General features: G+C 41.5%; 1 protein-coding gene across 2 annotated transcripts; it reads left to right on the forward strand.

The window, feature by feature from the left end:
• Window positions 1-38: 38 nt before the first annotated feature.
• On the forward strand, window positions 39-20,983 carry LOC119127032 (pikachurin). 2 transcript variants are annotated; one of them, XM_037258700.1, is made up of 26 exons: window positions 39-176; window positions 546-675; window positions 5,299-5,408; window positions 8,000-8,086; window positions 8,960-8,986; window positions 9,190-9,307; window positions 9,399-9,534; window positions 10,592-10,758; window positions 12,202-12,314; window positions 12,396-12,646; window positions 12,722-12,909; window positions 13,455-13,555; window positions 13,656-13,756; window positions 13,971-14,115; window positions 14,454-14,643; window positions 14,737-14,862; window positions 15,300-15,543; window positions 15,978-16,089; window positions 16,187-16,303; window positions 16,863-17,043; window positions 17,493-17,516; window positions 17,669-17,747; window positions 18,197-18,340; window positions 18,416-18,499; window positions 19,176-19,279; window positions 19,364-20,983. In XM_037258700.1, exons 2-26 carry the CDS (start codon window positions 567-569, stop codon window positions 19,513-19,515), a joined length of 3,210 nt encoding a protein of 1,069 aa, XP_037114595.1. In that variant the 5' UTR covers window positions 39-176; window positions 546-566; the 3' UTR covers window positions 19,516-20,983. The 2 variants fall into 2 exon arrangements, with proteins under 2 accessions (XP_037114595.1, XP_037114594.1); XM_037258699.1 differs by lacking the exons at window positions 39-176; window positions 546-675 and adding an exon at window positions 2,166-2,480.
• The last annotated feature ends 3,633 nt before the right edge of the window (window positions 20,984-24,616 follow it).

Genomic DNA, 24,616 nt, shown 5'->3' on the forward strand with positions numbered 1-24,616 from the left:
CTCCCAAAAGAAAATTCCTCCAATAAAAGGGGGGGGTGAAAAATCCCTGTTTTGCAGAAGTCTGTCAGACGTGCATTCCCGCAGAGCTTAAATCCACACTGAAGAAGAACAGGAGGAGGGATGGGGTGTGTTGGTGACGTCTGGCCATCCATTTCCAGTGGGTGGAGACTCCACAGGTCAGACAAAAATGTGGTTCTAATCAGTGGAACATAACATGTGCTGCTACTCCACGCTGTTTTTTCATGACATTTGATACATCCTCATCAGAAATATACAGCTTCACATAAATCTGATATGTGATACAACATATTATGACTCAGTGTTGTACAGGGTCATCTAACAAAACAAAATCATTTTCAGAAAAGGAGTAATCATACGCCTGAGCATAGATAGGACTTTTTGTTATATATTGTCTTCTGTAGTGGTATTGCAAAAAAAAAAAAAAAAAGACAAATGCAACATCATCCTTAAAATGCTCACTTGGCATGGGCCAACTTCTTAACTTCTGTGTGTACGTGTGCATTTTTGTGTACTCTATGTAATAGAGAAACTAGAGAACAACAGTGATGCTACCAAGAAGTGGATGTCCCTCCAAAATGGATGAATTAACAAGAAGAAAACCCAGAGTGTCCAAGCAGCCTGATAGCTACACTGAAGGAGCTGCAGGAATTTCAGGTAAGTGTTTAGTACATGTGACAGCAATCTCCCGTCTTTCTGTTTGGGCTGTGGGAAGGGTAGCAAGAAGGAAGCCATTTCTTACTAAGGAAAACATCCAAGCCCAGCTACATTTTGCCAAAACAATCTCCCAAACCCACGTGAGGAAATGTGGTATTGTGCGATGTAACTAAGGTTGAACTTTTTGACCTGTTTAAGCTTGTTTATTTACTGTCCAGTTAGCCCCCGCTGATCGCGAGGTATAGGGACCTGCCTAGCCTACAAATAGCAAATATTTGCGTATAATTGATGCTGACTGAAATGCATTGGGGGAAAAACAATTACTACATCATAAAAATACTGCCCAAAAGGCTGATGAACATTCAATACACAGAAGCGAGCATGGGGAAACCTATAAATATATAAAGTCCAGCGTGATGCAAATCGGTGTCAATGTAGTGTGCTTTATAGAAGCCAAGTGATGCTAAATGTAGCGTGTCTCATCAGCCCGCAGCCCAAAGTTGCCTTAAGGAATAATTACGCGCCTCATTTACATCGACGATCTCACGTCACATTCTCAATTAACAAGAGACTAGAGTTCTGCACTTGGCACTTGAATGAAAACAAATCAGGCAGAAAGTTTCCTCACGTAGCCCAATAATAAGAATATAAAAGTATGCATTTAAATGCATTCATGTGCTGTTTTATGTTGTTACTTGCTGTATTGTTTTTTAACTAGAAAAATAGGGATCGATGTTAGAAAATTTCAACAATTCGAAGGATTTTAATTTTAACAAACATCTGAATTAAACTCATTGCAGGAGCAAATGATGCCACTAGTGGACGCTGTTTACTGTTTTTTTATGCCTAGCCCAACTTTAAATTCTCATATTTGAAAGTAAAGAGTTGCACGAGCTCTTTTTCTATTTCGCATTTGTATTGAATTGTTATTAAATGTAATTATAGCTATAAAATATTATGAATGTAATCCAATACTTTTTTATCAATCCTTTGATATTTATCCATTGTTAAAACAATTTCTATAGTTCTTTGAGAACATGTATGTTTTGTTTTATTCTTATACGCAATGACGTATTATTCCTAGAACCTTTAGACTGGTTATGTAATTGTGTTTATTTTTGTTTAGTTAATGTTTTGGTTTACTTGTGGGGGGCTGACTGACTTCCAGTGTCAAGCCAAAGGGTGCATTACGAATCCTTACAAATTGAATTCTTCTTTGGTTATTGTGGTTGACGCGTGTGGCTTCCATCTGCGTGCGTGGCCTGCGGTGCGCGGATTAGACGTTCGTTATCCTCTTAGCCCCTAAATGGATCCGCGTTGCTGCATGCGCTCTTGGGTTGCCAAGTGTTGTGGACGCACACGCTGAAACCACTAACACTTAAAAAAAAGAAAGACAACGCACGCGCGCGCCTGGCGTGCCCACCCATCTCGCGTCGATCGCGCGCTTCTTACGCACGAAGGTGCCCCCCACACCCACACACACGTCTGTCTCTTTGCGCGCGCGCAGTGACGTTCCCAGCCCGACCTGATCTTTCGGACCCTAATCTCATCAGCTCTCCATTGGGACGCTGCATCACCCCCACCGGCGCCTCCGTAACTTTTGTGGTATTCTTAGTATTTGTCCCGTGTGAAGCGGTGGCACTTTGGACTGCGTGTACGATGAGCATTTGAGAGCACTGGAGCGATGGCGAGCCGCAACTGCACACGGACGCGGACCTCTTTCTTACTGCACTTTGTCCTCTTTGCGATTTGCTGCTTGGCCACCCGCAGCACCGCCGCCAGGAGGTCCAGTGCCAGGAGAGCTGGTCAGTCAAACGGACAGGACGGAACGCTTATGTTCTTCGGGTTCCTGACCTAAAATCTCTTCCATCATTTAACTGGACACCCAATTATGACTTTAACCAGGGTTCCCAAACTAGGGGTTGCAGGCCTAAAAATTGTCTTGTGGCAATTTTTATTGATGTTATCACGTAATTCATTTGTATTGTGTTCTGGTCATCTGCAAATTTTAATCTGAGATGGTTGGCTCCCTAAATGTATTTTTGATGCTGATTCAAAAATGTATTTTCTTTTTCTGCAATTGAGTAGCCTGCCTATTTTCTTTCTTTCTTTTTTTTACCCATAAAAGGTTGCGCAATACATTTTACATTTTGTTCTAATTTCTTCCCCCTTTTGCTGAAAAACCTGATTCAGAAATACTAAATGTATTGCTGTAATACATAGTATTATTATTATTATTATAATTATCATTAATATTATTAAAGCCTAATGTCCTAGACAAAAACAAGGGCAGATAAGTAAGCAGTGCAAAAAAGATCTAGAAAACTTGACTTGCATCTGATTGGAAAAAAAAAAAAATACCATTGAAGCGTATGTTCATGGGAGTGCCAGAAAGATTTTTTTTTTCGTCATTAAGACATTTTGTCTCTAAATCTGGCTATTGTATTGGAGGTGTGTGTGTATGTTTGTTTGCAAATATTGATTACAAGTTGTATCTGTCGCTTTATCTGTCTCTCTGTCTAGCTAACTACTTGCCTGCCTGCCTGTCTGTCTGTCCGTCTGTCTGCCGAGTCCATTCAAACTCTAACCAAACCAAAACGCTAACCTAAACAGCAGCACCTATTGGAGCTCTCATGGAGTCTTAGCACATGTCTGCAAGTTTAAGACAGGGATCTATCTCCAGTTCTCCAGGGCCGCTGTGCTGCATGTTTGAGATGTTTCCCTCTTCCAATGATGCGCCAAAGAAATGATCAAGGTTGTTATGAGGCTTCAGAGCTTGCAGATGAGTTAATCATTTGAATCAGGTGTATATTGATCATTTCAATGGAGGTGTTTGGAGACATCAAAAACATGTAGGACAGTGCTCCTCGAGGCCCAGATCTGGACACTCCTGATTTGAGATGATCTTGCATCTTACATTGGTCCACAGAAATTGTAATGGTCGTAGTTTAGTTTTAAACTCCGCTATCAATTGGGACTGGAAATAATTTATTGCTATTTCCCCCTACCATTGTTAAACACACACAAAAGGTTTTCCAACCCCAGTAGATGGCTTCACCCTCTGCATTAGTGTCAACAAACACTTTGTTACACCAAATGTACCTCATGTTTTGTCCGACATGTGGCTAAATCTTGTATAGTAAATCTCATCGACAATGTATCCCCCAAGGCACACACTAGCTGCTTTCTTTGTTTTCTTATCATCAGAACATCTTCCTCATGTTGTAGGCCCGCCCACTTTATCCTTGTCTCCTTCCCCTCTCATCACATCTCACTCGTTCGATCCCTCGGGCTGCATGCGAGCCACGCACACGCATACCACACACTGTCACTGCTGTTTCTCACCACACAGTCCACGCTTGCTGACATTTGGACTTGTGTGGTCTTTGACGAGAGGGGGTTGGTGTGTCAGTCCACATCAATTACGTCAATGTTAGCATTAGCATGGGCTCTTACCTTTGGACACTAGAATGGAATTTCTGGGGTCGTACATTGTGATGTGCTGGTCAACCACTTTTGTTGTGACAAAAGTGTAAAAAAAAATGTTATGGCATCATTTTTGCAGTTTTTGGGCTGAAACCATTTTCGACCTTTTTATTGATTTGCAACTGAAGTCTTTGTCCTGATGCTGACATTTCCCTCTTTGAGATATCAAGGCTGCGCCGCAACACTAAACGCTCATTAAAAAGGCATCCTGGTGCTTTTAAGGCCCCACCAGCCTACCATTGATGTCCTCAGTAACAGCGGAGCCACCAGTATGAGTCACTCTGTACTACAGGATGGATGGATGGATGGATGGATGGATGGATGGATGGATGGATGGATGGATGGATGGACGGGCGGACGGACGGACGGACGGACGGACGGATGGATGGATGGATGGACGGGCGGACGGATGGATGGATGGATGATGAAGGGATGGAGGGAGGAATGGATGAATGGATGGATGGATGGATGGATGGATGGAGGGAGGGAGGGAGGGAGGGAGGGAGGGAGGGAGGGAGGGAGGGAGGGAGGGAGGGAGGGAGGGATGTAGGGATGGATGATAGTCTATACATGTATTGTTGACTAAATTGATGGAATGACTAATGGCTTAATGTCCAAAGGACGAAGTGATGGGAGGATGAATTTATGGAAGGGTGGAATATGGATAGATAGTGATCATTGATGAATGGTGGATTAATGGATGGTTGGAGGAAAGATGAGTGAGGGATGCTAAATAAACGAATGAAATGTTGGATGGAGTGCTGCATTGCTGAACGTATGATGTTGTGTTATTCGTGAAAAAATATCGGCCCAAACCAAAACTGTTTTTTGCATGTTCTTGTTGCTATGTAGAAATCAATGCGGCATATTGTCATTATTTGTCAAGCAAAAAATGCCACACTCACAAAGCTACTTCCTTAGCAACTTGTCTCACATTGCAGACAAAGGTCAGGGAGAGGTAGTAGAAACTGGAGGTCAGACAGAGAAGACTCTTAAAGCAACGCTGTCTGAATACCTACTCCTATGGCTTCTCCACTGTCGTCAGTTTGTTTGTGAATAAACCTTTGAGTGGTTTATTTTGGTTAGGTTTCTACTTCCTGATCATGTTCTCATTCTGATGTCTTTGCCTCACTTCAGATCGTTTGAGTCCTCCGTTGGACATCCAGTTGGAGAGCGTCAACTGCAGTGCCTTCAGCGTGCGATGGAAGATGCCACGGAGACATGTCAGCACCATCACCGGATACAAGGTTGTCACTCGTCTCCACACTTTCTATTCCAGGGACATTGCTGAGTTCCATTTCTGGTCAACATCACTTAGTGCCCTTGTTGGCATTACCTAAAAACACTTCTGGAGTTCAGCCTTCAATTGTCTACTAAGATGAAATATAGAAACTTGATTAATAGAATCTTTTTTACATGTTCAATAATGGATTAAAATGTCCATTATTACTGTAATAAATAAATAAATAATAAAACATATAATAAATGAAATATAAAACGTAATATGTATTAATTATACTGAACCTACAGAATTTAATAGTAACTTATTTTAACACCTTTTTACCAATTGAATAGCTTTTGTCTTCATTTAAATGCAATTTTACTGTAATCATAATGTATATTTTTAGATACCGGTACCTGAAATCCCGTTAAATAAAAATGAATCAAATGATTAAAACTTGAATCATTTCAATATCATTTTTAAGTCCTGTATCATATTTCACTATCCATCCATCCATCCATTTTCTGAACCGCTTAGTCCCCACGGGGGTCGCGGGTGTGCTGGAGCCTATCCCAGCTGTCATCGGGCAGTAGGCGGGGGACACCCTGAACCGGTTGCCAGGCAATCGCAGGGCACACAGAGACAAACAACCATTTGCACTCGCACTCAAACCTAGGGACAATTTGGAGTCTTCAATCGGCCTACCAAGCATGTTTTTGGGATGTGGGAGGAAACCGGAGTGCCCGGAGAAAACCCACGCGGGCCCGGGGAGAACATGCAAACTCCACACAGGGAGGGCCGGAGGTGGAACCGAACCCGCACCCTCCTAACTGTGAGGCGGACGTGCTAGCCAGTGCGCCACCGAGCCGCCCATATTTCACTATTTAAAAAAAAAAACTACCTCTATAGTACTTTAATTTTGCAGAAGATTCTCTTTAAAAGTCAAGATAAAAAAAACAAACACCCAAGTGTATTTTTTTTTGCAATCATTTCAGCAATGCCATTCACATCTTTTCCCCCGTGTGCTGCATCTATTGCAAGCCACTGGCGAGGGTGGCTTCCAAAGTACCTGTCAAACAGACGCCACGGCGACAACATGGCCTTGAGGCATCCAATTGCGTTTACAAATTGGATGGAACCCCCTTTAAGTGCCATGCTTTTATAAAATTGACCTGGGATGGCTGGGCTCTCTGTGCCAGGAGACGTCAAGTGTTGCCTCACTAGACCTCAATTCAGCCAGCATCAAAGGATTAAACGCTGCGTGTTAGCATGGCATCCGTTTGTGTTGTTTGACAAATAGTCAAGTATTCAGAGACTACTATGCTCGCTTCTGGTGCCCACTGTTTAGCTTTTCATTTTTCTGACTGGAATTTGAGTCCATGCGTTTGTGCTGAGACATAGATGGTTCCATTCGCTTCTCACACTGCCATATTTTTGATGCCAAGGTAGCGAAGTGTGCGGTTAATGTCACTCCATTTATCAATCAGCTAGCCTTTCTGTTTTCTACCCGTAGAAAGTTGTCACGAGCGAAAGTAATGGAAAAAGCAACAAATCAAATTGACACTTTGCTGCATAGATGTCCATTTTTCCTCCACAAGCCATTAACGTGTGTTTCTCGCAAGCTCTGTCTGGTCGCCATGTTGGCCTTGAGGGATGTGGGTTCTTGTTTTTCATCTATGCTATTTGGGTGGAAAAATACAGTGCATTAAGCTAAATACTCTAAATGCCTTTAGTGCATGTTAACTGCTTTGTGTCCGATTTTTACCCAAATCCCTCTGACAACTCGATGTTAAAACAGGGATGGCCATTTGACCCGCTCCATCACCATGGTTAAAATGTATTGAATTAAAATGAATTCCTCATACTGACTGTTCTGAACTCCTCTTTCCTCCCCAGTGTATTGAGCAGAACAAATACTTAAAATGCGATTACTGTAATCCACAATCAGTTCCACACACTCAACACGATACTCAACGGTCAATTTTTGCGTATTATGTCTGTGTTACAGAGTATTTGTTTGTGTACACTAATTGTAGTCACCCTTTTGACCTTCCTTGCGTCCTTCCTAATTGCCGTCGCCCATCAACAAAGTGTGAATCAGTGTGTGCTCTGACCATATGTCCGCACTAAGAGGATTAGTCAGCGAGATTCCAAACTCACAGATGAACTTAGTGTGTCTGTGTTACCTTTGCCAAGAAAGTTATGATTTCATTTGTATCGTCTCTTTACTTAAAGTGTGTAAATGTAGATTATTCAAAATATGCATGCATTTATTGGGGTTTCTCAGCATCCACATATTAATTGTCATATCATTCAAAGTAATGATTAAAATGTATTTCAGAATATGTGGGGAAAACACTAACTGTGGAGTTTAACCTGGATCTGATCCTGATTGCTCATTTGGCAGCAATCTAGGAAATCCGATTTAAATTTAGATTAGAGGCTTCTCTCGCTTTAAATTCAAATCATTGTCTCTTTTCATGCTTACGTACAATCTTATTGCTGGTTACTCAAATAAAACCTCATTTTAGCTCTTAGACTGTTCCTGCATTGGTTTGAGCCTAGGCAGAGGTTTTTGCTCTATTTTTTTAGACAGTGTCCCTGTGTGCATTTCAGATATTCTACACTGAGTTGAAAAATGGCCGTCCCCAAGGTACAGCCTCTGTAAAGGATGTCCCTCTTAGTGTGGATATGCTGACTACGGTGAGTCGTATTACAATTAATTGCAAGCAGAGCTGCAGTGTTGTTGAATGCTTGGCGCTTGATGCCAGTGTTAGTGGCGTTAGCTTTTACAATGGCTGCGCAATACAGCACGAAATCAGGATCAAGCGGATACCAGGAAAATATAAGGCCACTATTGCCAATGATGATGACAATGAACTTGTATTTTTACCTTTTTAATTAAAAATTAATTTTAAGCCCAATTTTAATTCTGAGAGCAGTTTAAAAAATGGATGATTACTATTGTAAATGTTATCATAAAATATTTTATTGTCATTTGTATTTTTGCCTTTTTTCTTAGAATTACTAATTTAGCTGATTATTGTATTTGAAAACCAGGACGGAATGTGGTGAAAATATAGAGGTGAATATGAAATAGTTAAAAGGTATTAATGCTAATAAAAAAAAATTCCTTAGCATTGTCGTTAATTTATTTTCATCGATAAACAAGTGCATACAATGATCACTCCGGAATTCTTTTTTTTTTTTTTTTTAAACAAATTTGTGAAAACACAATAATGTGTAAATGGGTAACATCCCCACTACGACACACAAGCACACATACACACCACCCACACACCCTATGAATAACATCGAAATTATGTTATTGTCAACATTTGGACTGATCCACCCACCACTGATCTGATAGCTGCACATAAACAAACATCCTACATGTATTACTATATAATGTTGCATGGTAGCAGCTAATGAGCATTTCCTACAGTCTGCCAACAAAAAGAAGCACAAGCAGTAGAGGGGTGAACAGTCCGGGCCAACCTCCAAAAGCGACTACTTTGAACTGTACTGTTGACCAAAGCAATATCATATGTATGTTGTTGTTTTTCTTACCCACAGGGCCAATTTGATGGACAGGCAAATTTTGTAAGTATTCGTTACTTTGGTGTAAGTGGCACATATTTCAGTGCATAGGAAGGGTAACTCCATTTTGATCATTTCACAGGATAGTCATTTAAAGTTTTATAGCTGCAATAAAATCTTGGTTAAAAGTGCCCAAAATGGAGTTTCACGCACTCTAGTTGTCAATCGCGCATCTTGTTTGACACTTCCTTTTGTACACCTTGCAGGATGTGGATATAGGTAACCTAAAGGTGAACACCAAGTACCGAGTGAGCGTCGGTGCCTACGGTTGGGCTGGCGAGGGTCGACCCAGTATGCCCCGAGACGTCGGCACGGCCTCGCATGGTGAAAAGAAACCAACAAAATAGAAACAAGATGGCAGCGTTTTTTTCCTCTGACGCTCTAATGATTTACTGAATCTATCATCTACCATCAGATACGTGCATGCCACCTTCTCCCCCGACCGAGCCCATCGTCGTGGCGATATCTGACACGGAGTTGGCGTTGTCGTGGCAGCAAGGGGAGAGCGAGGGCAGCGCGCCCATCCACCACTTCCTGGTTGCTTACATCAGGTGAGCCATCTCTGATCTTTTACAATCAACGTTATTTTAAACACGGTATCATAAAACGCTTTCGCACATCTGGATTCGCATTACAGAGGATAGATGTTGTTGACTGCTTTTTAAAATGGTGACAGCGGCATCTGTGTTACTGCATTCCGTCCATCTGTTCTGTGCAATTTCTCCTCCTTCAAATACAAATTGATGTTTCTTACAGTAGCGTTCTAAGTACAGTCAGATTTTTTGCACAATACTCCATATTTGGAGTTACGTGCATAGCTTTTGCTGTGACAGTGAGACAAAGCTCATTCATTGTGTGACAGAGAAGCTTTTTAGAGCATGAAACAAAGAAACCTCTTATGTCGAGACAAGTTACATTCAGACGTCATTTCCCACCCAAATCCCTTGATGGTTGACAACGATGGCAAAAAGGCAGCTTGTGTTTGAAGCACACCTCTCTTACCACCCCGCTGTGATTCCATCGCGCCAAGATGTGGCGTTGGATATAAAAAGCATAAAGGCAGCTGTTGCTCTTTACGTGACAAAGACAGACACAGAGAGACAACTGATGTGAATCACTGTTGTTTCTTCACAAACGAGACACAAACTCAAGAACTGACTGACTGCAAGCCGAAGACATCCACATCATTGCAGAGGTTTGGACCTGACAGGCTGACAGGAATAAAATAGCAGAATTCAAAACATGTGCCTAACACACCAAAAATATCCATCGTTCCGTGAGCCCCTATTTATCAGAGCTCCAAACCCACCTGCAATATCTGTGATTTAGACATGACATATATAGTTTTACTGCTCCCAGAAAATGGGAGTTTATCATATAAGATCACTTTGAGTAAATGAGAGGAAGGCATCTATCCCGTTGTGCCTCGAATATGAGAGAGATCTGGGTTCGCCGCATTTCCGGCCTCCACGTGGATGCCGTACTGTCGCAGCATCTCCTGAAGTCCGCAACTCAACAAGCAGACACAAAAACTTAGAAAAAGACGGATTGAGAGGACTTAACTTTTTGAAACATATTTGGTTGACTTTGTCATCTTGTTTTATGCAGGCCGGAAATGGACACGGAGTGGACATACATCCGCGAGCCCATCGAGAGCAACTCCATGGTTCTGAAGGGCCTCATACCCGAGACCGAATACCAGTTTGTCATCCGAGCCGTCAACGTGCACGGGGCGAGCCCGCCAAGCCACGTCAACAATCCGGTGCGCACCCTGGGTAAGATACCGCTTCATCCACCCTCTTCACCCCACCTCTCGACCGTACTTAATTACCTAGATGAGGTAGACACTTACAATTTGATGAAAATGACCGTGACTAAAGCATTGACCTGTCGTCATATCAGGAACACGAAGAGTATGTTGGTATCTGTTATTTTAAAATGAATCAAAGGTGCAAATGTATTCAAATATATTTTTAAACAAACATAATGCAAATAAATCAATTTTTTAAAATTACGCCATGTTACCACTTGTAATAGAATATCGCCAATAACAGAAAAGTTCCTGAAAAGAAACCCCAAAAATGCCAGTTAGGGAAGGACGGCCAGACAAACAGCCAAAAGCTGCGCGGTGGACGAGCGTGGTCTCTCAGCAGGGGACCAAAGCGGGTTACGTTCAAGTCTCATCAACTGGGATTAAGGACGGCATGCCAGACCCTCTTCTCTGCCTGTCACACGCACTCACACATGCACAATGAGTTGCATCTTGAATGGACAACAAGGGTGGGCCTGACGCACTGACATACTTTTCTTTGGGCTCCCCTTCACACAACCCCGCGACTGTGACGTGTGTGTGTGTGCGCGCGTGTGTGTGTGTTGGAATTACACAACAGCAGATTAGTTTTCTGGGGACCCCTCCCCGTGTTCCAGTGCTCAGTATGCAGGATTTAACGTTACTTGGCTGTGCTAATTAGCATTTTTGAAGAAGCAATCTGTGCTGATTCAAACAACTTGTAGCATGTTTACTTCTGATTCGAAGCATTTTCTCTGCCTCTTCTATGCTTTGACATGGCGGACTCTTGCATGATCACAATTGAACACTGTTGCATGTAATTATTAACTGTTTGATTACAATAGTAGAGCACAAAGAGACATGAATAGGGGGTTGTTAAATGAGGTATGATGAAGCTTTCTCATGTTGCGTTAATGCAGCATACATGGAGCGTTTCCACCAGGTGGATGCATTTTGTTCTCAGCAAGCACTTCAGAAGCTCATTCTCTCAACATTATCCCCATCAGCATACTCACAATGTCTTTGATTGCATTGTTTGTTCGCATAATCTTTTCATGTATCTGGGAAAAAATATAACGACCAACATTAAAATCATCCATCCATCCATCTTCTGTACCGCTTAGTCCCCACGGGGGTCGCGGGCGTGCTGGAGCCTATCCCAGCGTCATCGGGCAGTAGGCGGGGGACACCCTGAACAGTATGTGATGTGTCGGTAAATTTTTGGTCTAGAATCTGCCAATCATGGCACACCTTTGCTATATTGTGAGTGTATCACTGGGGAAAACATTGGAACATCATTGGGACACTGCTGATGCAATACAGTCACTAATTATGCATTAGTAGTTTGGTACATCAATGCATCCATCACATTGGGTATGTCACCGGTGCTTCCCCAGTAAGTACATCAACCTCCTGACTCTCCTGACAGGAGCCTCAGACGTGGGCAGCGGTGATTACGGACGTTACTTCACGGATACGCAGATCAAGGACGATGACGGTTTTGACATGGACGACTCAGACTATGATATATTTATTGAGGAAGTAAGTCACCGTTATTTTTTTATAAGAAAAACTTTTTGTGTTGATTTTATTGATCTTGTTAAACTTGCACATGGTTCTCAGCTGAAGCCGTTCCCCGGTATCGGCCAAGACAGCGGCAAGTCGCAGCTTCGCTCTCGTTCTGGTCCGTCGGGTCAGAACATTGTGTACCGCATGAACACCGTGGCGTCCCCCAATTCCACAACGTTACCTTCAGCTTCTCCCTCCACCACCACTTCCACCACTACGTCAGCCATCTTCCCGGATTTCTCAGATCTGATTTTTCCTACCAGCACAGAGCGCGAGGTCATAACCACTACCACCACCACTTCAAGGTACCTGCATAAAAAGTTGAATTTAACAACATCAAGGATTTAAACGTCAAAGTGTCCTTCACTGATCCTTTCCAGCACGGCTACGGCTGCACCCACCGCCGCTGTCACCATGTCCCAGTGGAAGGGCGGCGTCCCTCGAGTGTACCAACTGACTTGTGATGACACCGTGTGCCCCCCTGACAGCTTTTGCCTTGCAGACTTGGAAAGGGGAGGCTCGAGATGCCACTGCAACCTCGGACGTGCCGGTGACACTTGTGCTCAAGGTAAAAAAAAGTCATGAATAATAGTAAATAAGGTCAACATTTTTTTAAACAACATTCCAAATGGAAAAAAACCCTGATGAATTACTGCAAAATTTTAAAAAAAATCTCTATGTGAATTATACTGCCACCCGGTGGTTAATACGCACACACAACAATAGGCAGCAAAATGCCCATTGATCTATGATGCACAAACTGTTTACTTTCTATTTCATTATGTTGTGATATATTTAAAAAAATAATATTAAACCAGAACGAGTTTAAATTAAAAGTTAAAAATACAAAATGAAAAATTTAAACTCAACGCAAATCCTCAATTACTGCTGTAATGCCCGTAACATCGATGCCAGGTTGTGTAATAGTTGTAATTTATTTGGACAATCTGATTCTGCATAATTCATTCAGTGCACATGGCCACTTCAAGCGACACAAATGCGAAATTTAATGATGTTCAATCAAAACTTAATGAACAACATAATAGCACTGCGTGCTCTTTGTCTTCAGTCGAGGGAACTTAAATAGTATTTTGTTGTGTTGTTCCCCTTCAGAGGTGTCCGTCAAGTTTCCCAGGTTCTATGGCTACTCTCACATGACCTTTGAACCCCTGAAGAACTCCTACCAGACCTTTCAGATCTCGGTGGAGTTCAAGGTGAAGCTGAAACCATTCAGGATCAAAATCATTTCTTCTTATCCCCATGCTAGCATGATCATAACTGCGTTCATACGAATTGTGTTTGTGTGCGGTACAGGCGGATGCCGAGGATGGCTTACTGTTGTACTGTGGTGAGAACGAACACGGCCGTGGCGACTTCGCCTCTTTGGCCCTGCTGCAAGGCAAGCTACATTACAGGTACGACGCATCAAGTGTGGTCGCTTGCAGCGGTGGACCAGCCAGGATGATTTTAGTGTTCTAGCAACAAGCGACTTTGAATGTGGCTGTGTGCGTTCAAAACCAATTTGTTCAAAACACCGCTGGCAGAATTCTAACAAAAACAAACCAGCACATCACTCCAATACAGAATTCATTTGAAGATTTGACAAAAGCAACCATTTTGTAATTGCAGGTTTAACTGCGGAACAGGCGCCGCTCAGATCGTAAGTGAGAGCCGCGTGGTCATCGGTCAGTGGCATACGGTCACCATCTTCAGGGATGGCACAAGTGGCTGGTTGCGGCTGGACAATGACACGCCCATATCTGGTCGATCACCGGTAACAATACCAAGTTTGATCATGTTCAAAGACTGCTAGTGTACCTAATGAAGTAACCGATGGCCGCTTGGCAATTTTACACTAAAAAAGTGCCTCTCGAGGTCCCTAACCCTAATGTTGTGTCATCTACTTCAGATGAATAAATTCCCTCAAATAGAATAGCTGTCTCCATTTTCCCCATAAGATTAAAAGAGTGGAAGTAAATGACAATAAAGAGTTAACTGCCCAGCCCATTTGAACTATGTTGCAACTCAAAACAGCAGCACCTAAACAAATGGAACTTTGGGCATTATGCCCTGTGGAAAAGAAGTGATTACAAAGCATGTTTTGCCATTCAGGGCCAGTACAGCAAGATCACGTTCCGCTCACCGCTCTATGTCGGCGGAGCTCCGAGCGCTTACGGGCTGGCGAGAGCGACGGGCGCCACTGGAGGCTTTATGGGCTGCATCCAAAGCTTGAGCCTCAACGGCATGGCTACCGACGTCAGACCGTGGCCGCTGGGCAGAGCGCTGAGCGGCGCTGACGTAGGTGGGCGGAGCGCGTAGTGGTATGCAAAGCGGACGCAAGCGACTCTGTGTTCGAAGTCTTCCGACAATGCCGCCGTTGTGCGTGTGCTTGCAGGCGAGTGCAGCGAGAGCGTGTGCGACGTGGTGAGCTGCGGAAACGGCGGCAAGTGCCTTGCCAACCGTGCCGACGACTTCATCTGCCTCTGTCCGCTCGGCTTCAGGGGAGAGCTGTGCCAAGATAGTGAGACCCCTTTTTTGTCTGTTGTCACACACAGTCACTTAAATATTGTCACATGAAATGAAGTGGAGTGGACAAACCCTAAAGAGACACTTCGGAAAAATAGTTAACAATGCAGAGAGAGACGGAAAAAAAACGACAAAGTTATCCTTTGTTTTTAGGTTAGCTATATTTCTTTTTAATTTATTTTTCTTGTTTTTAGTTATAACAATATTAGACACATTATACTTTTTATAGTCGCGGTGGAGAGTTGGGGGGCGCAAAGTACTGTATTTTGCTTTTGTGATGTAACAAAATAACTGAACTGTGTAAGATTTCATTTAAATATTTAACAAACATTTTATTTTGTTTGATTGACTTAGTTTAGTCTTTGGTTTTTTTTTGTCATATGCATTAAAAAACATTTCAAAACAACGCTCCCACAAAACTTTATTCCCCAGGCTTCTCTCTGTCCTCACCGCTCTTCAACGAGACAATGTTGTCTTACGCCATGGTGCCATGGCCTCAGCCCTCCCAGAGCTATTTGTCCTTCATGGAGTTCGAGATGACATTCCGACCGTCAGCGCCCGATGGCACCCTGCTCTACAGCGACGATGACAGCAGTGGTGACTTCTTGGCAATCAACCTGCTGGATGGATACGTGGAGTTCAGATTCGACTGTGGTTCGGGAGGGGCTGTTTTAAGGTACCCATAGATCCTGTTCTCTGTTGTCCTCTATATCCGAAGTCTTGACGTCAAAGAAGCATCAGCGTAAGATATTTGTCATTCCATACACTGCTACCTAGTGGTCAATTTTTCATGTCCACTGGTCAATACAGTGGAGAGCTACTCAAAAGCTGTTTTCTTCATATGTACTGGTCTTAATGTCCGTTTTAAAAATCAGTCACTATAATTCAATGGACAGCTATTTAACTGATGTTTTAATTCCATGATCTATATGAATGAGTCTTGGTGTCCAAGCTGGGTATCAGTCACTACAGTGTGTCATTTCATATACTGCCACCCAGTGGTCAATCCTGTCTTTCATCGTGCCAACTACACACACAAGTGTACACTGGAGTGACTGATGCTATTTTTCAATTCATTGACATTTCGCTGCTTTCATGGTGATGCTTCAGGAGTGAGGAGCAGATTGATATGGACGCGTGGCATGAGCTGAGGGTGTCCCGCACGGCGAAAAGTGGAATCCTGCAAGTGGACAGTCAGAAGGCAGTGGAAGGCTTTGCTGAGGTGCTTGCAATTTTGACCACAAGGGAGCAGAGAAGCTCTACTGTGTGATTCCTGCAACGCTGAGCACTAAACTTGGGTGCTTTGGTTGTGTATGCAGGGAGCTTTCACGCAAATCAACTGCAGCTCTGGACTTTACATCGGTGGGGTAGCACTGTATGAGAAAACCAAGAAAACGGCGGGCGTCAGGAAGGCCTTCACTGGAATGATTCAAAAGGTATCATACTAAATTCCCAGTGTATAAACCCCACATATATTGCGGATACTGCTTGACCTACAAAACTAATGAAATACTCCTTAGCCATAGATTGTGTTGCATGACATTTTTAACATTTCTAACAATGCCATGAAAGCGTAAAAAGAAGTTAACCACTACAAATAAGTTCATAAAACACTGTGGTGCAACTTTTAAGGCAGTCCTCTTGTTGCTCCTTTTTAATATTTTTAATAATGAAAATTAAGCTATAATAAAATACTAAAAAGAACACTCTCAATGTTAGGACAATAAACATGCCATCTTATCGTAACGGGCAAAAACAGTTTGCATTCAATGTTATTTTTAATTTTAAAAATGTCATAAGCATGTGAAATAGCCATTGAAAGTATTAAAGTAAAAAGTAAAAGTTAAAGTCATGGAAAGTCACTGGAAAGTAATGAAACGCTCGTCTTGAATTGGCCGTATTGCAATTCATTTTTAAATCAAACAAATTAATCAAGTAATTCGGAATGACATAACTCAACTTGAACTTTAATGGCAACCGTTTGTGTCGACCTAGTTGGTTCTGAACGATCGGACCATTGACATGACGAGCGGCTCAGCGAGTGGCGTCAATGTGGCCAACTCGGAGCACCCGTGTGTTCAAAACCCTTGCGCCAACGGCGGCACCTGCAGGCCTAAGTGGGACGCCTACGAGTGTGATTGCCCCCTCGGATACGACGGCAGACATTGCCAGAAAGGTTCGTTTGCCACCCGCTTTCTTTTCCCTCTGTCATTAAATGACAAGGAGGAATCAAATTGGCTTTCTTTTGGTCTTTTTCCAAATGGAAAGTTTAAATCAAATGTTCATAATAGTGATGTTTTCCCCAGTTCTTCCATATTTTTTTTTTAAATTCAATTTGTATTTAATTTCATTTTTGAGATATTTTCCCATTTCCACATCCGCTCTCTGATGGGCTTTATCTGTCCAAGACGGGGTGGGGGTCCTGTCCTCTGACGCACCCCTTCCCTCCCTGCCCACTTTGCAACCTCATGAATGCATCACTGGTCTCACTGGCCTTGAACATCCTCCTCCTGTTCCGGATTAAATGTTTTTTCCCCACTATTATAGTAAAGTCAATATGACATCATGCAGTGCCATATATTAATCCTTTAAACCTTAATATGCCTTCTATCTTTTTTAATGCAGAGTGTGGAAACTACTGCTTGAACAGTAAGTCATGCTGCATGTCATGCTGCATCTGTCATGCTCCTCTTCTTGAATAAGCATGTCTAATTTCCTTCAACACGTAACATGGTGTCTCATGTTTGTGTGCTCACGGTCATGGCAAGTAAGCATTTGATTTCCTTCCTTGTCCATCCCAGCTGTGACGGAAGCCATTGAGATCCCCCAGTTCATGGGTCGCAGTTACCTCACCTATGACAACAGGGACATTGTCAAAAGGTCAGAATAAAATAAACTCATTTAATTTGAGTGTTTGTTTGTTTTTCAGTTTATTTCATTCATTTAATTCTTGGCACATTTTCATTTTATTTTCCTTTTTTTGAAAGACCTCACTTTATATCAGTTAAATGTTTTATTTGATAATGTCATTTGATTTTTTATTTCAAAACTCATTTTTTCCAATTTATTTTTTTACCTCTATATAATTCATCAGATCTTTGTTTTTTAAATTTAGAATCACTTTTAATTTTATATTATATGTTTTATTTTTGGTTTTATTTGTTTTTATCTTTTCCATTTCATTTTCAACTTTCAATTACATTTTTGTTTTTATTTCATTAGATCTTACTTACAATTTTCCACATTTATTTCATTGTTTTGTAAAAATACCAAAATCATAAGTGTACCCAATGTTGTGTCCAAGTGAATAAGTGTTGCTTGTGTCGAAGGGTGTCAGGTTTGAGGAACAACGTGTTCATGCGCTTCAAGAGCAGCGCCAGTGACGGCCTGCTGCTGTGGAGAGGAGACACCCCCATGAGAGCCAATAGTGACTTCCTGTCTGTCGGCCTGCGGGATGGCGCACTCATCTTCAGGTAATGGGACCCCCACCAGTCTTACACCTTTCCTACACGGCGTGCCTGTCAACATGTTATTATTGTGTGGTGTAGTTACAACCTGGGCAGTGGTGCGGCGAGCATCGCGGTCAACGGAACCTTCACTGATGGGAAATGGCACAGACTCAAAGCTGTCAGGTGAAATATCAACACGAAGGAAGACAAGTGAAGAACTGTAACAAGTCAGAGTTTTCAATTTTACAACACGACTCTCTTTGGATTTAGAATTTATTCTCGTAGAATTACAATGATGGTAAAATTGTTAACTCTGATCACCATAATAATAATAATAATTATTATTATATTACAATTTATAATAATCTTAATAGAAATATTTTTTCTCTCAGTATTAATATGTAACTTGAACATTATAGTTTATTATTTTTAGTTTAATGATGAATGAGTATTCTGTTACGTTTTAATTTTTTTTCCACATTACTATTTAATCTTAAAATTACAAGTACCATAAGCATTTAAACAAAGTATTGTCATACAAACTAAGGCTTTTTTTCTTTTTATCGTCATACAAATTTTTACTTTATATGCCATAAGTTTTACTTTCAGTATACCAATTTATTCTCATATATATTGCAACGACCTTCTAGCCAATTATAGCTTTGTGCTTGTAAAATCATAACTTGGTTCTAGTACAAATTTTGATGCAACATATTAAAATATAAAATAATTTAACTTGATTTTCATAAGATTATGACTCAGAGGCTCTCCATTTTTTTTTTTTTTTTTTTTTATTCGTTATTCGTATTGAATTCTCATAAAATGCTGACTTAATTGATCGGCTGTTTTGTTTGTGCAGGGATGGTCAGTCCGGTAAGCTGACCGTGGATGATTATGGTGCCAAAACAGGCCGGTCGCCAGGCAAGATGAGACAACTCAACATAAACGGCCCCTTATATGTCGGTCAGTTGCTGCTCATTGCCATCCTTAGGTGAATGATCAGAATAACGTCGTTTGTGTGCGCTTGTGGGCCCGTTTGTGTTTTAGGAGGCATAAAGGAGATTGCCCTACACACCAACCGGCAGTACGTAGGCGGCTTGCTAGGCTGTGTGTCGCACTTCACGCTGTCCACCGATTACCACGTGGCGCTGGTGGAAGACGCCACTGACGGCAAGAACATCAATACGTGCTCTACTTAGGCCACTGCAGCCACCTTTTCAGAACTTTTTCTGTCTCCAAAAACTGGAACGACGGTGGTTAGCCGTGGAAAAAAAACGTTTAATGCCACATGGCTAATTTGGGTCTTTGCAAGAACTTTTGATCTGGGATGGTTGCAGCCACGCGTCTATTTTTTCTACTGCAAATCCTTATTTGATTGCTGGAAGGAGCGACTGATCCGCGGGATCGAGCATTATGTGTTTGTTTGTTTGTTTTTCAGCGACCTGATCTAGAGCACCTAGCGGTCATCAAGTCGGTGTAGGGGATTTGGTTGGGCCCTTAGGAACCTTAATTCCCTCACTTTTCATGCCCCTCTTTTGTCTTCTTGTGCTCATGTAGACAAAGAGATAGTTGGCTAAAGTGAAGCGCGTAGCAGCATTTGTGTTTTTTTAGTGTTAGCCGTGATGTTTTGTACAAAGAAATGCTTGCCAGTTCCTATTCCTGATCACGAATGCTTGGAACAGGAAGTAAGAAAATGGCTCAAAGTTCAAAGGGCGCAATTATAACTGACCCACAGGCCAACAAAGAAATTGCAAAGGGAAAAATATGTGCTGTGCTAGTAGACATAAAGCTGACAGGAACAGGAAGTCAGACCAGACAAACAACCCAATTCTATTTAACAGAAATCTAATCGTATCAAGCTAGCACATGAAACATCAGTCAGACAGCCTTACATTTATTCTAAAACTTAACAACGGAAGTCAAATTGAATGCAATGAGCAGATTTGGTACCATAGATCCACAGAATGACTCAAGTTCCTGTTCCTAGTCACTTGCTGGTTGAGTCGTATTCGGAATTTGTCCTAACTGTCCCAAAGGCGAATTTAAAAAAAGAATGTCATTAATCGGTCACTGCCAGAAAGCTGCTTGAATGACAACGTCCTTGCCCCTGCAACAGACTGCTAGCAGCAACAGGAACAGACTAGATCTCTTGGTTCTGTTGTGTTACTGTTTGTACGCCAGGCCTTCTTCCTGTGGCACCAAATGAGTTGGGCCATGCGAGGTGAAGCTCAACAAATTGACAGTCATGAGTCAGCCGTGAATAATATGCAGAAGCTTCCGTTTTTTTCAGCAATATAAAGCAAATGTCGGCAATCACCTCTGGTCATTTTATTAGTTTTTAATAAGTATGTCACATTGAAACTGAATGACTTAAACAAGACCTTTTAAATATCTATTTTTATTTGAATTTTAACTAAAACAAAGAAAATGAGGCTAGTACCGTAGATTTGCTGGCAACATTTTTTTGTTGTTTTCTATTATTTTATAATTAAATAATATCAGTAGATATGTGGATGACAATCTTAGTATTTTTTTATCTTTTTGTTTTTCACAAGTTTTTTTTTTTTTTTTCAGTGATGTTAGCAAACATGTAGACAGCTTATTGTTTGAATTGTAATTGTTATTTTCATTTTTAAATTAAAGTGGGGAGTTTGCAATTTTCAAAAAGTGTCCTGCTTGGTAAAACTTAGTCACTCTCAGATTAGACTGTGTGCTGAATTTGCACCGGCTCCAAAACTGGACCCCTTCTGTCGTCGAGGTGGTCTGGAAAACACCAATTGGTCCTTCAAATATACACTTAAAGGTGTGCACAATCGTTCATTTACAGATTTTTGAAATCCCTGTCTTTATTGTTCCTCTTCTATTTCTTTTATATCAGATGCAGGTTGAGGCAGATAAGTGACTTCCGAGTGATGTGGCTACAATGTCCAGCGATGAAGATGTAACACCAAGGTACACAAGTTAAAGAAGATGAAAATATAGTTAACCGCTGTAAAAACGTTGATGGAAAATCAAATTGACATTAGCTAACTGAAGTTAACGTTGGTGTTTTTCCCAAGTGAAGCCATGAACATTCATCCTCAGGGGTGATTTTCAAATGAATTCAAGACATGGTCTGTCCCTCTCAGAGCGTGTTAATGTAACAGCATGTCCAATTTAGAGCTCCTTGTGACATAAGATGCTAATTAGCAGCTAACTAACCCACATCTCTGATCTGTCTTCCACCGGGTTTACATGCGCCGGCATCGCTTCGCTTGACTTTGCACACATTCCGTGCCGCCCGGTGGAATATTCCATCGAGTTATGTTTGATTATATTACATCACACACGCACACATTGGCTGTCCTCACTACATCCATCAATCTTCTTTGAGATCTTGCTCTCAATCTCTTTCCTAGCAGCTCCATCCTCATCACCCCTCTACTGATGTAGGCCTATTCACTATCTCACCTCTGGACAGGTTCAATTCATCAAAGTCTGATCTCTTTAACTTTTCTCCAAATATCTAACCTAGGCTGTGGCTCTGATGGGCCACATACTTTAAAACATAATTCAGTAGTTTTGCAAACAGCTACATACAAATATCTATAAATATACATTTATAGATATACATTTATATTATGAATATTAATTCATACTTTCCTTTTGTCTCATTGGGTAACCCCACATCAACAAGAGCTTTGCTTGCATTATGACACAACACAATATAAAAACGCATATAAAAAAAAAATCTGACTCTAATCCTGTAATCCTTTGCACAAAAGATTAGAGATCACAGTGAACTTCCAAGAAAATATTTCCTCGCTTGAAAACGGGATTTAGGACACAGGATAAGGTTTGTAATGTCAAATAGGTGCCTTGTCCCAGTAAAGGCTGGAAAATACTGTCACAGTGAGATTTGATGGGATCATGAAAGGCCATGGCTCTGATATTGACTGAAATTCATTCCATTTATGGAGGCGTTTGCTTTGACCTGCATTTTCCAAAACGTTTCATGTCTAACCTACATTCCCACTGGCTTGGATAATGCAACACACACACACACACACACACACACACACACACACACACACACAGCCTGAAAGAGGCTTACGACTCTTTACATACTGGTTGAGCCCTAAAGCTCCATACTATATATTACATATACCATTTCCTGATTTACTTGACCGCATAGTCGCAATGTGTCATGAGATTTCGCCTTAAGAGGAATGAAAAGTGTTTGGCGTTTTCTTTAGCTTTCCTTCCACTTTTTTCTGGTGCGATACCACGACAGAACCATACTGGCACTGCCATTAACTGCAAAGGGGCGAAGTGCAATGATAAGAAACAGGTTCTATACAATTCTTGCTTTACACTATGTATTGATCATGTATTAATTCCTTAAGTCATTATAAAATGAGTCTGCCCAAGTTTGTGGACATGGAAGTTCGAAAGGGCTCACTGAAGTTTTTCGCCATTGTGCAACAGTGGTTCACATCTCTGAGAGGTCACTGTATCGATTGCCTGCATGCTGGTTGTCCCGCTCCCAGCGCTCGATACTAATTAGTCTCCTGACACTGTGGCACAAAAGGCCAGCGCTGCGTACTGTAATGCCCCAAGTGGACATTCACACCAGCACAGCTCAGCAGCATGTTAATTGACTCATTGACGTGTGAGGCACTGACCTCCATTGTCCACGCCGTCAAGTTGACACCATCTGCCACTTTTTTCCGACGACAAAAGGTCATCGGCAGCCACATTAGCGCCACACAAGATGGATCCAGTCGCAGGTAATGTTAGACAACATGATGTCTTCAGCAACCTTAATGCACAGGCATGTGAGGAATTGCATTGCAAAAATATACATGAAGACACGACACTATGTCTTCATATGTTGTCATGTGACTTTTTTTTTCTTGTCTGATTATGAATATTTTTTAATGCCTGTGAGTTTTCAAAATGTTATTTTGGATTTTATCAATTTTATTTTCAGATTATTATATTTTTTAAATTATTGCCATATTTAATATCTTATTTAATCTATGATCATAAAGAATACAATGCCATGACACTTTAACCTCAATTGTCACTTTTCTTAGTATTTTTCTTTGCACTGAGCTGGAGTGTTTTCGGCGAGGTGCTCGGGGTCCACTAAGCAAATATGGTTAATTGCCCGATTAATAGTCTGCTGATGCTTGTTATCATCTTGCAACGTTTGGCAAATATTCTCCATGCTCACTAATCTTTAGATAGATTTGTACATAACATATTTGTGGCGTAAAGGTAAATATTAGTGGCCAGTAGAGAAATAATCTCTGGACACATATGCCATGTGTTGAGTGATGAAGTACACATGCACGTTAATATGTATGCGCATCCACATGACATAACCATGTGAAGAGTGACGTCATGTTTTTATTGCAGTGGTCCGTCCACATGCATGCACAGTGTGCAGATTAAGGCTCTCCTTGCCCACGCTGGCTTACTTTATGGCTAAGCTCCGCATTCTTCACCTCCCTCTGTCACCCCTCCCCTTCGCCGTTACTCTTTATCTGCGTTTCCAGCACCATAAAAAGCAATGAGCTGCCAACATGGCCTATTCTCCAAATAATCGCATGTCCCGTCCCCTCTTGTAGACTCCAAAGCACCTTTTAGAACAGGGCTGGTAAATGTATAAAAATTGCATGGAAATCTAAACAATTTTACACACACAAAGTTTTTAGATTTGACTGATTCAATTGACTCCATATGTAATTGATTTTTTTTTATGTGTATTTAAGTATAAGAATAATGTTCACACTGTGCATAATGTTACAGTATCTTAAAAAACAACTTTATAGGGATAAACTCTTAAGACTACCACACGACTGTTTTAATATTGATCATTATGTTGGTATCTTGAGAGCCAAATATGTTACTTGGAAAAAATATGTAGAAAATTGGAGGAAAAAGGGGCATTTGCTAACCTTCAACTATTGGGTGGTGAAGCCCTTTGACCCTCTCTTGTGAGGGCTACACAAATAAATTTGACTCGACGATAAAAAAATTTATTACACCCATAATTCAGCAATTATCTTAAGAAAACTACTGGTTAGTTGACATATTTCAGCTATTCTGCTGTAGTTTCTGCAGCAAAGGTTACAGAAGCATCACTCCAATGAGTCAAAAACAGCTGCACGTGGGTTGAAAAGTCCATGCGCAGCCTATTTGCAAGTGCACAACAAGCCAAAGCAAGAGTGTGTGTGGCTTGCGCAGTAGTGAAGCTGAATAATTGGGCTGCCGCAATTAGTTGCCTGGTTCCACGGGTGCTTTTTGCATGCT

This window comes from Syngnathus acus, chromosome 9 (genome assembly GCF_901709675.1).
Source record: "Syngnathus acus chromosome 9, fSynAcu1.2, whole genome shotgun sequence".
Taxonomy (NCBI): domain Eukaryota; kingdom Metazoa; phylum Chordata; class Actinopteri; order Syngnathiformes; family Syngnathidae; genus Syngnathus; species Syngnathus acus.